This window comes from Nelumbo lutea, chromosome 8 (assembly GCF_056320005.1).
Source record: "Nelumbo lutea isolate HS-2025 chromosome 8, American lotus-T2T, whole genome shotgun sequence".
Taxonomy (NCBI): Eukaryota; Viridiplantae; Streptophyta; class Magnoliopsida; order Proteales; family Nelumbonaceae; genus Nelumbo; species Nelumbo lutea.
Window position 1 is genome coordinate 48,139,033 of NC_142691.1, and position 16,634 is coordinate 48,155,666.

Sequence of the window (16,634 nt, forward strand, 5' to 3'; positions counted from 1 at the left end):
TTCAATCTATTTTCAGAGTTCAAATTGACGCCCCACATGCATATCTCAACATGCATTGGAAACATCTCTTGTAGAGGTGACTGTGAGACAATTTTAGTATGCATTGGGAACATCTCCCGTAGAGGTGATTGTGAGATGTTCCCAATACACGGTTGAGATGTGTTTTGATGCAAATTCCCATTTTCAAGTCTAATTTGGTCCCCTGAGTCCCTGACCAGACCAATCATTTTGCTCCAAGTCAGGCATAATTGAGACTTTGAGAGATAGAGTGATTGTGGGTCATATGTACTTTTATTGCTGACGTGAAGCAAGCTCCACAGCCAATATAGCAGGTATGATATTCAGCTAATTGGAAGAGTCATTTGCTCCACAGCCAATACAGCGGCTGTGGGTTTTAGTAGGGGTTTGAGCCTTTTTGGGGGACAGCGAGTAAATCATCTCTGTATCTCTCTGGAAATAGAGCAGAGAAAGCTACATTACTACAACATTGCTCATGGGACATATACTCGTAAGTATCTGCTCGTCTTAAATTCCTATTCCTTGTGTTATGTTTCTTTTCCTCTTGCACTTCCACATTGGCTTTATTTTCATCAAATTTCGTCTTCATCAGCAAATTCAATTCATTAATATCATTATTTTCATTTCTTTAAAATCTCCACAATCGATTCTCTCTGCTTCACAGAGGCATCTCTTACGTTCCAATCGGAACTCTGTCCTTCGGATATTGACCTTGGCTGCTACAGGAACTGGTATTCTATGTTCAAGCAACCGCGACTCGGATACTGGTAAGCGTTCGTTTGAAACAAAGAAAGCTTGAAGTTGGTTTGGAAAAAAACTTTATCATGACTTATTTTCTGTATTGCTGTAATGGGTGAATCCAGAAACAGCGATATCAGTGTCAGTCACCCCGCAATTGCGGGAATTGTTGCCACCGGCTTGGCGGATTCCACAGGAAATTCATTCTCCGTCTATACCGCCGTCAGACACTTCCAGATCAGGTTCTGTTCGAAGTTTAATTTTTACATCTGGATTTGTTGGAATCTGTTGTGTGCTGTTTTTTTATCGGTATTGCTTTTCTCATTTCTTTCCCTTAATATTCATTATTCTAGGGCTTCTTCCGTTAATTTTTTCTAGAATCGGTTCACTACCATCTGCAAATTTCAGTAATGAAGCTCCTGTAGAAGATGGAAATGGCTCCAAATGCTGTCCTGGATGCTTGGGTAGAGACTCCATTGCAACAGCGGCTGCTAAGGTCGGTCCTGCTGTTGTCAACTTATCTGTTACCCAAGGTGTGTCAAAAAAAAAAAAAAAAAAAAAGAAAAATTCTAAAAGTTGCTTCTCAAGATTTATCATCAAGGACTTTATTGAAATAGTTGTTATTTTGTTTTGCAGGTTTTCATGGGATGACTTTAGGGAAGAGTATTGGTTCAGGAACTATTATAGACCCTGATGGCACAATTTTGACCTGTGCTCATGTTGTTGTAGACTTCCAAAGCATGAGAACTGTATCTAAGGGAAAGGTTGGTGTACGGAGTTTTTAGACTGCTTTTTGTGTTAATTCCTTAATGGCCCTTCTTCGTGAAAGATCTGACAAATATGCACACTACCCTTCCATGGTCATTGTACAATTCTTTATTCCCTTATTCTTTTCAACAATGAACTTTTATCATCCTCTTTCTTGAATAACTCTGCACAATAATTTTGTTCTTTTGATCTGTAGTGGAAAATTTTCAATTATTTTTTTTCTTTGATAAATAACATACTTCAAAAATTATATTAATGATAGAAAAACACAACTATACAAGTGACCTTTCAATCTATGCTTTAATTTTGGAATTTTACAATGTTCTTCCTGGCCCTGTATCACGCCAATGTAATCTTTCCCTCAACACACCTGACCTTGCTAATGAGTAAACCATGTTAGCTGCTGATCTTGGCACCCACCTGAACGGGCAGCAAAGTTTTCATTAAGAATGACTTAACAAGAATAATAAATACGTAAGTGTCCTCTACAAAAGGACCATAAAGGCAGCCTGAAGAACAGAGAAACCAGCAGGGGAAAATAAAATATGATCCCTGTACCCAGTGTGATGGCTGAGCCCCATTACAACTTTGAGGATTTGATCTATACATTATTTTTCTACCTAGTGGTGATGTTCAGCTTGCTGCCAATCATTTAGCATCATAAATATGATGATGTAATACAAACAACCTGTCTCCTCATTCTGTCACCAAGCTAATCACCATCTCACAGTCGCCTTACCTCCATATGAGAGAAACCAAGATAGCTATGAAGATTGAAGAGAAGCCAATTCACCCTGCTGCCAAACATCTAGAGTCTTGAATGCGATGGTGTATAGCCACAAACTGCATCCTCCCTCTTGGATCCTAGTCATCACCTAAGAGTTCCCTCCACCTTTAGACGAGGAAAAACCAAGACACTACATAGCTAAAATCTTTACTCTAAGGCTCTGGGGGCAAAAGGGTTAACGACTACAAGAATAAGCACTCCCTCCTAGCGTTTGCAAGCATCTACCTCATCAAAGTTACCTATTTCCTAACAGAGCAGCCATTGGAGTTTAGCTGACTGCATCTTGGAGGGGAAGGATCCCACTCTAGGCTGTATCTGTCTCCTCATAACAAACTGACAATTTAATCCCAATTGCTAGTAATGTCGTCCATCAAGGAATCCACAGTAACTGATTCATCAAAAAAAAAAAAAAAAGAATCCACAGTAACTGTAATAATATTTTTCAGGGCCTCAGCCTGTCTCCTTTTATTGGAGAAAATTCTCCTATTTATTTCTCTGATACCATCCAAAGAATTGCCACTCTAAGCATCTCGCATCTCCAAGTAACCCTTCCTGTTGGCTTGGGAAAAGAAAGAGATGCTTGAAAGAGGTTTGGAACTTCTATATTACATCAACTTCTTCTGTCATTTTATTGGTAATTTCACCTTAATCATATAAGAAATTAAGAATGAACTTTGCAATGCTGTATGCATGATCTTTTCTTCTCATTCAAAGATATATTTGGATATTTGGAGATTTTACATGTTACAAGAATACTCCAGAACAAAAACTTATATTATATAAGTCCATTTTTGGTTTGAAAATTGTAAAAATTTCAGGTGGATGTGACCTTACAAGATGGTCGAACTTTTGAGGGTACTGTGGTAAATGCTGATTTTCATTCTGATATTGCTGTTGTAAAGATCAAATCTAGAACTCCACTGCCAATAGCAAAACTTGGATCATCATGCAAGCTTCGTCCAGGAGACTGGGTCATATCCATGGGATGCCCACTATCCCTTCAAAATACAATAACAGCTGGTATTGTTAGGTAAAAGCTCCAAACAATATATATATATATATATATATATATATTATCTTTTATCTTCTTCCAGAAAATAAATGTTATTGTGACATGGATTCCTTTTCAAGAGAAAGGCAAGCTTGTATCTATGGCTGGTAATGCTCTAGTATTTTTTTGGTGTGTAAAATATCTCCTTGCCTTTTTTCTCATTTTCCCTTTTGATTATTTCTTTATTTTGGAAGAGAAATAGATTAGGATGTGATTACAGAATTTCATTTATGCGCTAATGGTTAACCCCCTCCCCCCCCCACCCCCACCTCTTTATTCAATTTAGTTGCGTTGATCGTAAAAGCAGCGATTTAGGTCTTGGTGGAATGCGGAGAGAGTACCTACAGACAGATTGTGCAATCAATGAGGTAATACTTATTTCCTTTATGTATTCAAACTCAAAGATTCCCAAACATGGATAAGGACATGAATATCACTCTTGGTTTCTCTAATCTAAGATACAATACACATGACTCATGCCATGCTTTTGCTTTAGTTTGTAAGGTTTCTTTCTTAATTCTTAATCATGCCCAAGTATTTTTGAAGATTCTAATATAGATTTGCTAATTTATGCCATTTACCTGTTCTTTTTTTTTTTTTCTTTTTGACGAAAGAAATCAGTAAATAGATCTTAGCAGTTCAGAATAACATCCAGTACAACTCCAAGAGAGAGGCTCACATGCTAGAAGTCTCCATGAATGTCCCATTTTGGCTTGTTACTGCATTGGGTTACTAAAGTTATGCTAAGAGTGTTCAGATATCCAGGTATTATAGTTTAAATTTGATGAAAACAATGTGTACAAAAATGTTAAGTTTAGCTTACATGAGCAAATGTGATGAATGACTAGCAATACTTGTAAAATCATGATAGAAAGAGATGCCTTAAGGAACCTGCTGCAGCACCAGTAAATGATAAAATAATGAAGAAAATGTTTGATGGTTCTGGGATCTTGTGAAATAGACCCTTTACTAGAATTATGAGGACAGGACAAAGACCTGGGTGTGGGTTGATCAGTGAAAACTCTATAGACAAAAGAAAACCAAGATCTAGGTGTAGGAAAGAGATTTAAAACATACTTCTAATAGAATATGCACCTGTGTTCCTTCCTGAGAGAGATGAGAGAGAGAGAGAAGAGAAGAAAGAGGGAAGAGAACGTAGAGGAGAAGAGAAGAGAGAGTCGATTGAGACTCAAAAACTCTAGATAGACTAGGCTGAAGTTACAAGAATGCCCCCAGCAGTTCCTAATAACAAACAACTAACAAGGAAAAAAAAAGAAGCTAGCTGTCAGCACCTAGATAGACTAGGCTGACAACATACTAACAGCATACTAACACAGAACCAATAAATAAGATTCACAACACTCCCCCTCAAGTTGGGCTGTATATGTCTATCATGCCCAACTTGTCACACAACTCATTGTGCTACGAGTATGGAAGTCCTTTTGTGAGAACATCAGCAAGTTGTTCCTTGGAGTTGACATAAGGGATGCAAATTTCTTTTCTTTCCAATTTTTCCCTTATAAAGTGTTTGTCCACTTCAATGTGCTTGGTCCCCTCATGTACGACAGGATTGTTGGCGATGTTAATGGCTGCCTTGTTGTCACAACAAAGAGACATAGGATTGTGAACAGCAACTCCAAGCTCCCCTAGAAGATTTTTAAGCCAAAGAACTTCAGCCACCCATGTGCCATAGCCCTATACTTTGCTTCAGCACTTAACCTTGCTACCACACTTTGTTTCTTGCTTTTCCAGGTCACTAGGTTTCTTCCCACAAATGTGCAATACCCATTTGTGGACTTTTTATCATCCACCGCACCTGCCCAATCAGCATCTGCAAAGACTTCCACCTTTAGATGATTATGCTTACTAAATAGTAGACCTGTTTCTGGATACTTTTTTAAGTATCTAAGAACTCTCTCTGCTGCCTACAAGTGAGGTTTCTTAGGAGAGTGCATGAATTGGCTCAGGACCCCAATTGAATAGACAATGTCTAGACGAGTCATGGACAAATAAATCAACTTCCCCACTAACCTTTGTAACTGTTTTACATCTTTCAGAGGTTCACCATCACAGTTACCCAATTTATGATCAACATCCATAGGAGTATCTGTTGGCCTTGCACCTAACTTGTCTGTGTTTTGTAACAGATCAAGAGTGTACTTCCTTTGAGAAATGAAGATATCTTTTTTGAGCGAGCAACTTCAATTCCAAGAAAATACTTTAGAGGGCCTAGATCTTTCGCTTCAAATTTAGACGCAAGGAATTGTTTCAATTGTTGTATTTCTGAACTCCAATTTCCTGTAATGATGATATCATCCACATACACTATCAAAACAACAACCTTTTCCTGACATCTCTTCACAAAGAGTGTGTGATCAGATTGTCATTGCTTGAACCCTACTTGCTGAACCGCCATATGAAACTTACTGAACCAAGCCCTGGGAGATTGTTTCAATCTGTAGAGATTTTCTTAGCTTACACACCTTCTTTTCACTTCCCTTGGCACAAAATCCTAGGGGTTGAACCATGTATACCTCCTCCTCTAGGCCACCATTTAAAAAGGCATTCTTAATGTCTAGTTGATGCAATTCCCAGTCAAGATTAGCAGCTAATGATAGAAGAACTCGAATTGAGTTCATCTTAGCTACTGGAGGAAATGTCTCATCGTAGTCAACTCTGTACACTTGAGTGTACCCCATGGCTACCAATCTTTATACCTTTCTACTGTCCCATCTACTTTGTGTTTAACTGTAAACACCCACTTACACCCCACTGGATCTTTCCCCCTTGGAAGATCTACCAATTCCCAAGTTTGATTTTTATGGAGGGCATTAATCTCCTCCTTCATAGCATCTATCCATTAGGGTATTTTAAGGCTTCTGCAACATTTCTAGGTACAGGGATGCAGTCAACTACAGATAGGAAGGCTCAGTATGAGGGGGAAATGTGATCATAGAAGACATACTGGGTGATGGGATGTTTGGTAGTGCACGACCTGACTCCGTTTCTTTGAGCAATAGGAATGTCAAGGTCATCCACAGTAGGAGTAGGGGTGTCAATAGGTATAGCAGGGTTTAGATTTACCTCATGGGAGTTTGACAGTGTTAGATGCTCAGTGGTTGGTACCTCCACATCTCTGTCACCTTGCTGATCTCTATGGTGTGTACGTTGGAAGACACGAAAGGGGGTTAGGTCCGGAATAGAAGGAAAAGAGACTTGGCGGACCTGAACCTGCTTCTCCTCTTCCACACTACTCTCCCCCTGAGGAGAAGCAGGGAAGAACGGTTCAAACTCAAAGAATGACACATCCATAGAGACAAAGAATTTATGACTAACGGGATCAAAGCACCAATACCCCTTTTGAGAGGAGAGATACCCCAGAAAGATACAAGGAATGGACCGAGGGTCTAACTTGCCCCGAGGTAGAGACAAATCATGGACAAAGGCACAACAACCAAAGACTCATGGGAATGGAAAATAAAGGGGATTGAGGGAACAACAACTGATGAGGGGTCATGTAGTTCAGTACTCTGGAGGGCATGCGATTGATGACATAAGCAACTGCAAATATAGCATCCATCCAAAACCTCTTTGGAACATTCATGTGTAACATCATCCCTTGAGCTACCTCAAGAAGGTGTTTGTTTTTTCTTTCGGCAACACCATTTTGTTGCGGTGTTCTTGCGCATGAGCTCCTATGAATAGATCCATGGGAGGCAAAGAACTCATTTAACTCACCATGGAAATATTCCTTAGCATTATCTGATTGGAAGATTTGTATTTCGACAAGGAACTGCGTGAACACCATCCTCTGGAAGTCTTTCACAATCTTTGGAACTTCATCTCTACTACGCATCGGGAATACCCATGTATATTGGGAGAAATCATCGATCAAAGTGATAAAGTACTTATACCTGCCCTCAGAGGTTACAATGGTAGGCCCCCATACATCAGAATACACAATATGAAAAGGAAAATTGGATCTTTTATTACTTGAATGAAAAGTTGTTCTACATTGTTTGCTCAACTGACATGTTTGACACTGAAAATCTGACACTGAACATGACTTAAATAAAAACGAAAATAAAGACTTCACTATTTCAAAGGAAACATGACCTAATTGACCATGCCACAAAAAAAAATTGACTCTTATTCGACTGACTACATGACTCTGAGGACGACACCAAGAGACAAGCTTTGTTGTTGAGAATATAGAGACCATTCATTAGGCTTCCTCTACCAATCGTCCTCCCAGAGTTAGATCCTAAAAAACACATGAACTAGGAAAAAAGATTACACTACAGTTTAAAGAGTTTGTGATGCTACTGATTGAAAGCAAATTTATAGGAAGTTGGGGAACATGCAACACACTATTTAGGTTAAGGCCATGGAGAAGGGATATTGATCCTTGGCCTGCAATGGAGGAGAATGATCCATCTGCAAGCCTCACTTTATCCCTTCCTGACAAAAGGCTATAAGTCTGAAACAAATTTGGCTTACCGGTCATGTGGTTAGAGGTCCCTGAGTCAATGATCCAAGGGGAATCAGTGGTAGTAGTAACATGGAATGCAGAAGCCGCATTACTTGATGTAGATTCAAATGAAGTAGGAGTACTAGTGACTGAACTATCCATCTGTCGCAAAGCCCTACTATATGACTCCAGGTGATCTTTGAAGGAATTCATGATATCTTCCTTGGGGTCAGAATTAGTAAAGTGGTCCCGGGTAGTACCAGCAACCTGAGTATCTTGGGTTGCCACATGTGCTGCATTATGTGCTGTATTTATCTTCTTCTGACCTTGCACTTTACCCTGTTCTTGGTTCTTCACTGCCCACTTGGGCTTCCCGTGAATTTCCCAACATGTGTTACGTGTACGTCACGAGAAGAAACCAAGGAGGAGACAGCCCTTCACAGCCCTTCATAGCATAGACCACAGAGAAAAAAGGGGACACACACCTGTAAGAAGGTGCAAACCCAGAAAAATATTTTTCACTGCATTGAACTAAGAGAGGAGAGTCATTCCAGCATCGCCCTCCTTCTGTTAGGGTTTCCTTGGTGTTACGACCAAGGAGGAACCCAAAAAACAACAGCCGCAGGAACTCTGAACAGTCCGATAGAATTCTTGGTCTTCCACGTCCAAGAGATCAAGAGAACAAAAAAAACTGAGATTCAGATGAGAAAAAACAAATTTCGAGCCCAGAATTATTGCTCTGATACCATGTGTTCGTTCCTGAGAGAGACGAGAGAGAGAGAAGAGAAGAAAGAGGAGAAGAGAACATAGAGGAGAAGAGAAGAGAGAGTTGATTGAGACTCAAAAACTCTAGGCTGGTCGTTCCTAGCTTCTTATTTATATTCACTTAATGTGATAAGAACTGAAGTTACAAGAATGCCCCTGGCAGTTCATAATAACAAACAACTAACAAGGAAAAAAAAGAAGCTAGCTGTCAGTACCTAGATAGACTAGGCTGACAACATACTAACAGAATACTAGCACAGAACCAAACAACATACTAACAGCATTCTAACACACAACCAATAAATAAGACTCACAACAGCACCTTTTAGATGAAACGGGTAACGTAACAGTATTAAGGAAGCTAGTCCTAGTTAGTATTAGGATAATTCTCTTGAGATGATGTTTATTGGATACTGAAACTTGGTATGCTTGTTGGTGTATGTTTGTTTCTGTGCCTTGCATATACATGTAATATTTAATTTCTGTGATTTTAAGAACATCCAGACATATTATTGTGGATTGTCTTTATCATTGATGTATACTTGCACAAGGGCAAGGAGATTTCTTTATTGTCTCCTATTTATATTTGTTTATGTGCTTTAATTGCATCAGGGAAACTCTGGGGGGCCTCTTGTCAATCTTGATGGAGAAGTTGTTGGAGTTAATACTATGAAGATATTGGCTGCTGATGGTTTGAGTTTTGCTGTACCAATTGACTCTGTATCCAAAATTGTAGAGCATTTCAAGAAAAATGGGTATGCGACTTCTTGGTGTTCTCTTTTGATATACACTGAAATTTGAGTTGTCTGTTGCATATGTCATCTAACACCATCATGCAAAATGTTATATCAACAAGAATAAATTTCTAGGCATATACTAGTTTCAACTATTTCCAAGCTTTTCTCTCAAAAAGAATTGAAGTCAAATCATGAGATAGACGTTTTGGATTTTCTTTTTAAATGTTTGGTTGAAAATTTTTGAATTTTATTTTGTTGTTTTATGGGCCATCGAGATCTACAAGATCACATCAATCATTACTTCTAACTTTCTAACCATTAGGTATTTCTGAAATGACTCTGGATCTGCTGACCCCAACACATTGCTGGCCATGTTCACCCAGCCACACATATGGAACACCGGTTGTGTTGTAGTCACCGATATACTCAATGTGCAGCTGGATGAGCATGGCCAGCAATGTGTTGTGGTCAGCAGATCCAAACTCTTCTGAAACATGTAATGTTTATGTGTGTGCACACATATTAAGCTTCTAGTAAGCAGTGTGACTGTCCTCATCGTCCTCAGCAACTCCTAGTCGAGAGTTTTACTTTTCTTCTCTTAAAAAAAGAGAAGAGTTTTACTTTTATTTTTGTGGGTCAGAAATAAATAGCTTTCATAATTGATTCATAAGCTAGATGTGGCTGTCCCATTTCTGAAGTCAACATGCATTTGATGTATTTGAAAACATCTTTGGAATTCTACTTCAAATTACTAATGTTAAGAGTTTTTGTGGTGCAGGAGAGTTGTTCGGCCTTGGCTAGGCCTTAAAATGCTTGATCTTAATGAGATGATAATAGCACAGTTGAAAGAAAGAGATGTCACATTCCCAGATGTCAGCAAAGGTGTGCTTGTACCTATGGTATGTAGTATTAGTTTCCTTATTTTTCTTTTTCCCTTCTCTCCATTTTCCTTGTTTAGTGTTTTTTTTTTGTGTGTGAATTTGAGGCATTTTTAACTTGCAAGTGTATTGCTATAGTAACCAAAATAATAACTCAAAGATGCATTGCTATAGGAACCAAAATAATAACTTAATGATGTTCTCTCTACAGTACTGAATGCATCAGTTGATTTTAAAATCTGCGCTCTTGTTGTCTTGTGGCCACTGATATGTTTATTGATGCATTTTAAAAATAGGAAATATGTTATATTTTGGGGTAATTGCAGCACCAAAGAGGAAACTAAGAGAGAAAAATTAAGATAACATGGAACTGACATATTTTAAGGGGGAAGAAAGATCCAATGTTTTGTTGGTGGATCAGTATTGCATTTCTTTTTATCAGCAACAGATTGAAGATATTCTACTAAGAAGACATGCAAAAGCCAGCAGAGAAGGAACAACAAAGTGATGTGCATTGACCACATGCAATTTTTGATACTTGTAAACAAAAAATTCAAATCAACCTTGGCCTGTTGCCTCGCAAAACTGATCTTCCCTATAGATACTTTCATGAACAAGACAATCAAGTAGTGAGTTTGCAGATTTTGGGAATCTGTCTTGCATTTTCCCTCTTAAATCTGCTGCTTTTCTCTGTTCAAAATTAACGTAGATGCATTGTCTAATAAAACTAGTGGATCAATATATTTAAAGTTTGCTTTATTATTTTAATCTTCCTAATTGGCTTCTCTTATTTTAGTCCATTCATGTTCATATTTTATACACACACACACACACACACACACTTAATCTTCAGTATTAAATACATATTGTCATATTTATGTATTTAATAAAGTAACAAAAAAGGTGATAAAATTAAAAACAATGCCATTTGTTTTATTTAGCATGTTAATTGTGTGCATGAAAATGCTACATACATTGTGAATTTTGGAGAATTGCATCTCAAGTCCCTCAACTTTGCAAGTTAGCTAACAGTTTATAATTTTTCTGACCTTCCAACCAGGTGACTCCAGGATCCCCTGCTGATCGTGCTGGATTCCACCCAGGTGATGTTGTCATTGAATTTGATGGCAAACCTGTTGGAAGCATCAAGGAGGTATATGACCAATTTTGTTTTACATTTTGAGCAAGTATAACCCAATAAAACTGGAATATTCTTTCTGTGCATAAACTAATTCATAAAGAGAGACTAGTGTGGTATTAGGTAAAGATTATATCCAGTTTTGTTATGATAAAAGTTGTCTTTTATTATCTCTGTTTCTTTAATAAAAAATATTGTTAGGTAAAGAATGAGAGGATGGTCCACATGACACGGTAATGCCATTACTTGTGATATCCACAGTTAGGTGTCATTTCTAAAGTCTGCATGATCTTATGATCCTGAAAAATGATGTATTGTATTGTTTTGGATAGCGAGAATAATTAGAGCAATGGTGTTCTGCAAGGGAAAACTTGATATATCTGGTGGTTGAAGTAATCTAATCAGGCTAAGTTTGGTACTTGCCAATATTTTATTGCATTGTTCTAAACCCAATATGGATTCCAATATCTCATTATGCTGGCCATACTTCTTTCTTGAATTTATGTATGTATACTTTTTCAAATATATAAACATTCACACTGTTGCTGTCTAAAACCAAAACCATCAACAGCTTTAGGATCCCTAATTCATTTTTTTTTATAAGTTTGAGGATCCCTAATTCATTAATCTTGAACTTGTGGCAGATCATAGAAGTATTGGGAGACAAGGTTGGGAAGCCCTTGAAGGTGGTTGTGAAAAGAGCAAACAATAAATTTGTGAGTCTAACTGTAGTGCCAGAGGAAGCGAACCCAGATATGTAACAAAATTTTCTCTTATCATACTGCTGTTACATATCAGACATTTTTTTGGGTAAGTATATTAAACATTAATCAAAAAGGGATCTCTCCCTTATCCACTGAATTGAAATGTGGGAAAGAAATTGAAGTTAGTTTTTATGATATTTTTCCTTAAAACAAATAAATAATTAACGAGTGAGCAAGGCTCATCGGTGTGTATACATGTACCATTTTGACCTTATGTATCTCAAGTATTGAGTTTGAAATGACATTTTGTAGACTTGATGCTGACATGTAGCTGTCAAAGAGATGTAAAGCCTCCCTAACTTCTGTATGCTGAACTGCTTGTTCACCCTGGAAAAAAGAATAGATGTTTTCTTCCTTTTTTGTCGGTACTAATTTTCCTTTCTTTTTATTTGGGGGCTCCGGGGGGGGGGGGGGGGGGGAGGAGGGTTGTAGTCAAAGTACAAGATATCAACATGATATGTATGATACATGGCATATCATATCGATTTCCAACTGCCCGACACGTGGCACTGGTGCCATACCATTCCACTCTTGTCCCATATTGACTGTATTTCACATTTGCACTATATTGAGGCTTTATAAGTCAATATGGACCTATTATGATCTGATGATTGGTTTGTCTCTTAGCTTTCCTTCTCTTTTCTAGTTAATTCTTCATTGTTCAATAGAACTGCATGTTTTGGTGTTTGAAATGCAAAAATATGCCAAATTTGTTAGATCTGTGATGTTTTAGTCTTGTATTTGTATATTTATAGATTTTCTACCAAAGAAATTGGGAAGATCTTAAAATTATAGAAGCAATTTATTTTATATGTTTTAAATGATTTTCATGGTAGGAAAGAACTACAATGTGGATCTAGCAAGCCAACTGGTCTTTCTTAATTTTGATAATTTACAGAAATAAAAAAATATCAAATGGAATAATTATATTACTATATAGTGACTTCTAATTAAAAATTCTGAATTGTATATTATATGTATTTTAAATTACTAATGTACTGATATTATTTAAGCTAAGATAATTTACTTCTATAAATTATTAATTATTAATTTAATTTACAATAGATGAATAAGTAAGAACATGTTGATTATTTAGAAGAATAAAAAATATTTTTACAAAATTGACTTAATATACATTAATAATTTTGAAGAAGTTAAACCCATTAACTTAATTCTTTTGGTAGATTGCAAAATTAAAAATAATAAAATATAGAAATATTTATTTTTAATAGTTAATCAAAATTTATATATTTTATTCTTTCTAATTTTAAACTACTAAAAAAACTAAGGTAATGGGTAAAAATTACTAATGTCTATAAAGTCAATTTTGTAAATAGTATATATTTTTTGTAAATAATCGCTATGTTGTTAATTACTTATTTTTTCTAAGTTAAATTATTAATTAATAATTCATATAAATAAATTATGTTAGTTTAAAAATATAATAGGTGCATTAGAATTTATAATCTGCATATGATATGTAATTCAAAATTTTTAATTAGTAGTCACAAATGCTAGTATAATTATTTTATTCTTTTATTACTTACATAAATTGTTGTTGGATCAAAGGTTTTGATAGATCCGTCTTATAGTTTTTTCCTATCATGAAAATCATTTAAAGCATATAAAATAAATTGTTTTTATAATTTTTAGATTTTCCCAATTGTTTTGGGGGGAAAATCCATAGATCTATTAGTACAAGCCTAATAGTAAAACATCACAGACCCAATAACAAATCAATACTTCTGCATTCCAAACACCATATTATGTAGATCCATTGACCATTGAAGGATTACATGAAGACAAAAGGCAAAAACCTGCCTTCCCCTCTCCTCGATTTCAATGGATTTTCATGTTTTTCATGCAAGATCTCAGGTGTTTTTGTAGGTATAGGCTTTTCTATAGTTTTCATGATAGATGAAAGTTGAAAGTGACAAGAAGGTTCGGAGAAGACAAAACAAGGAAAAAAGTTCATTCTACCAAATAAATTGTTGTCATAGATATCAATTCTATCAATCCTTATGATATACAACTTCAATGTAGTGTGATACGATTGACTTGGGAGGACACGAGTGGAATGGTCTAGCATTAAGTCTATTCCACTTATACTACATATTAAGCTACTTGGAAATCGATATGATCAAAATGTGTTGCAATATGTACCCATTTCTAAGCTTACCTACATTGATATGTGATATTTTGAACCTGGGATGTGTTTATTGCAATTCAATAAATTTCATCATAGTTCATTAAGGGTGTATTTGGTACTATTGTGTTGTGTTGCTGTTGCATTGTCGGTTTATCAATGCAAATTTGTGAGAAATATGTGTTGCTATTATCATATATGAGTGTCATTTCAATTACAAAAGCCTATCTACCAAACATTAGGTGGAAATAGCAATTTGTATTGATCAATTCAAGATGTTTTTAAAACATTTCATGTAGAAATATCTTTCTATACAAATTTATATCCATCAACCCAAAACGCAATGGCAACAAAACATTATTGTACGGTTTGTACCAAATACCCCCTAAAATAGAAGCTTGGCTAATGTTGTACTTCATTTGTTGGGGTTGGTTACAAGTTTGGGTTTATAGGACAATTCAGCCATGATATAGGGCTTAAATGTTTTGTTGAAGTTAATCTTACCAGCTTCCACTGAGTATTGCACATGACGCGAAAGTTCTTAACAAAATCTATGAAATTTCTTTAAGAAGATATGTAACAATTGCTCAAAGGCTTTTTACACATTGGTCAAATATGTAACAATTGGTATTAAAGCCTTCCGTCATGGACATCCATCCTAGAAGTGATGCCAAAGGTTTGATTTTTATCAAGTACTAACATATCATTCCTTTAATAAATATCTTTTTCCATTTTGAAAAAGCCAGTAGGCAACAGGGAAAGACCAAGGGCTTGTTTGGTAAAATTTTTGGAAAGATCTTCTGGTAGTTCCAACAGTCAAAAGACACATTGAGCTTTTGCATGAAGATATGAATAGTTCAGAGTATGTTTGGCAGATGTATGTTTTTCAGTGTCTTTTCGTGCGAAAATAAAACACGAAAGACGCGAAAATCTTCATTTGGAGCTTTCCGAAATTAGCCCAAAATGGGCTTTTCGTGTTTTTTTGGCATTCCAGCTTTTGACAGCTTGATCTTCCACAAATCAAATGGGGATAAACCAAAAATCGGTCTGCCTGGTTTGTACAGAAAGACACGCCAAACGGGCCCCAAGACATTGGTCTTGACTCTAAAGAGGGTACATCCGTATTTAGCAATAGAATATGAGACTTTGTTACTCACTTGTACGTGGGGTATAGTAGACTAGAGCTTGATGAAGAGTGTTTCACCCATTAGCAATTACAACCCTTACCCCCTTTCGGCAAGTTCCTTCTTGAGTCAAGTATGCTACCGCCAAATACTAGAATCAAATCTCCTCTTTTGGACCCACCAAGAGGTAGCCGTAGTGCTTAAGTATTTGAGAGTTAATGACTGCGCCCACAGCCAGGGCTGTCATTTGGACTGGATTTGATCCAATCCGATTCAGTCCAATGTAAGTTCTGGTCCTATCCATTCCGATGAATATTTTGGATCATTTTAGATTGGTTCAATTCAATGTTTGGACTGTTCAATCTGTTCAAATTTGTTTTGATTTTGATTGGTTTCAACCCAAATCCAGTCTATTGACACCTATATTTCTTATCTTATATTAATGGATCAGATAATGGCTTAATCCAATCCAATCCAATATAAATTTATTACGAACAGACCAGGTCCAATCCAATCTAATAACTATTTTGGACCGGACTGATCCAATCCAATGTCTTATTGATCTATCCAATCCGTCCAAATTGATTTTGGACTGGATGGGGTCCAACCCAAAACTGATCCACTGACATCCTTACCCATAGCTTACCTTTCTCGGTCAAAAAACGCCAAGCGAGTTTCACAAGCAGAGCACTGTTTCTTGAACCAGTGTCTAGTGAAGCCAAGACCCCCAACATCTTTCTTATTCATGAAGAAATTCTAGCCTTTGAGATAAATGTGAGGGCTCTGTGGCATCATGAAACCCCACCAAAAATCACGGCTTATAGCGCTGATTTGGGGCCTCGGGGTACCACTTGAGATGCCATGAAGTAATTAGAAATTGTGGAGAGAGCAAATTTAATGAGGATCTCTCTTCCATCATGTGATAAGAAGTTGGACTTGGCACTTCTCAACAATTTGAGATAGAGTTGCCCGTATTCAATAGGGGAGCGCTAAGGTAGTGTTCCTTCCCCATCATAATGTTGACCCCAAGAGGGTGGGAAAATTCCCTTCTAGTTCTCCTATGAACATTCTGAGTGAGAAAAGAAAATCGAAGACTGGAGACTTGGTGAAATTTTTTTGTTTGCCTGACTAGCTCCTAAAATATATATGTATACTAGCAGTGATTCGTGCGATGCATGGAAAAAATCTGAAAGATTTAATAAAAGTTAACACTTATATTAATTCCATTAATAATTGACAATTATATAGA

General features: G+C 36.7%; 1 protein-coding gene across 1 annotated transcript; it reads left to right on the plus strand.

Annotated features, from left to right (window-relative positions):
• Positions 1–318: 318 nt before the first annotated feature.
• On the plus strand, positions 319–12,379 carry DEG14 (Trypsin family protein with PDZ domain-containing protein). The gene is made up of 11 exons (XM_088960002.1): positions 319–508; positions 683–785; positions 882–998; positions 1,110–1,289; positions 1,393–1,520; positions 3,130–3,341; positions 3,649–3,730; positions 9,211–9,353; positions 10,114–10,234; positions 11,274–11,366; positions 11,996–12,379. Exons 1-11 carry the CDS (start codon positions 494–496, stop codon positions 12,110–12,112), a joined length of 1,311 nt encoding a protein of 436 aa, XP_088816128.1. The 5' UTR covers positions 319–493; the 3' UTR covers positions 12,113–12,379.
• Positions 12,380–16,634: the final 4,255 nt, after the last annotated feature.